The 553-nt window shown below is 31.6% G+C and overlaps 1 protein-coding gene across 1 annotated transcript in view; it reads left to right on the top strand.

Moving 5' to 3' along the window:
* Nucleotides 1–396: 396 nt before the first annotated feature.
* Nucleotides 397–553, top strand: part of LOC110037705 (probable mannan synthase 6) — a gene marked incomplete at both ends in the record, with an annotated part of 2,019 nt that continues 1,862 nt past the window's right edge. The window contains one exon of the mRNA XM_020742412.1: nt 397–495. Within this exon, the coding sequence (XP_020598071.1) occupies nt 397–495 (99 nt within the window). The remainder of the gene's footprint in view (nt 496–553) is intronic.

Raw genomic sequence — 553 nt, 5'->3', positions numbered from 1 at the left:
AGGGGTAATTTACATATATACATAAAACCCCAATTCCTATGCAAATACATATATATAACTAATAAATTTTACTTTTTATATTTCTACCACTCAAATCTTTCACATCACATCAAATGAAAATTTAAAAAGTGAAATGCATCTTATTCTTCCATTGGTAAAGTGGTACATGAAAAAAATTGAAAGTATAGGTGCATGTTAGATATGTAAATACATAGGATTGAGTGGTTTGTATATAAATTTTCCTAAAGTATTTATATACTTAGAAGCATCGAGACTACGGGTAATTTTTGGCATAACCTTACAAAATCTTCTTTAACCTATCTACGCCACAGCTCTACTCTCTATAGGTGCGTGCACTTATGTTTGAACATTTATTAAGCGAAGGTATCATTGCAGGTCTACCACCTCTCCATTCGGGCAGCCTGTAAGATGACTTGGCCCACAGATCGTATTATAATACAAGTGCTTGATGATTCAACAGATCTCATAACTAAGGTATTATGTTGTGTTATATATATATATATATATATATATATAAATTCTCCACGCGCCG

Source organism: Phalaenopsis equestris, unplaced genomic scaffold (assembly GCF_001263595.1).
Source record: "Phalaenopsis equestris unplaced genomic scaffold, ASM126359v1 Scaffold223823, whole genome shotgun sequence".
NCBI lineage: Eukaryota > Viridiplantae > Streptophyta > Magnoliopsida > Asparagales > Orchidaceae > Phalaenopsis > Phalaenopsis equestris.
Note: the sequence above shows the minus strand (reverse complement) of the source record. Positions and strands in the feature narration are given on the sequence as shown.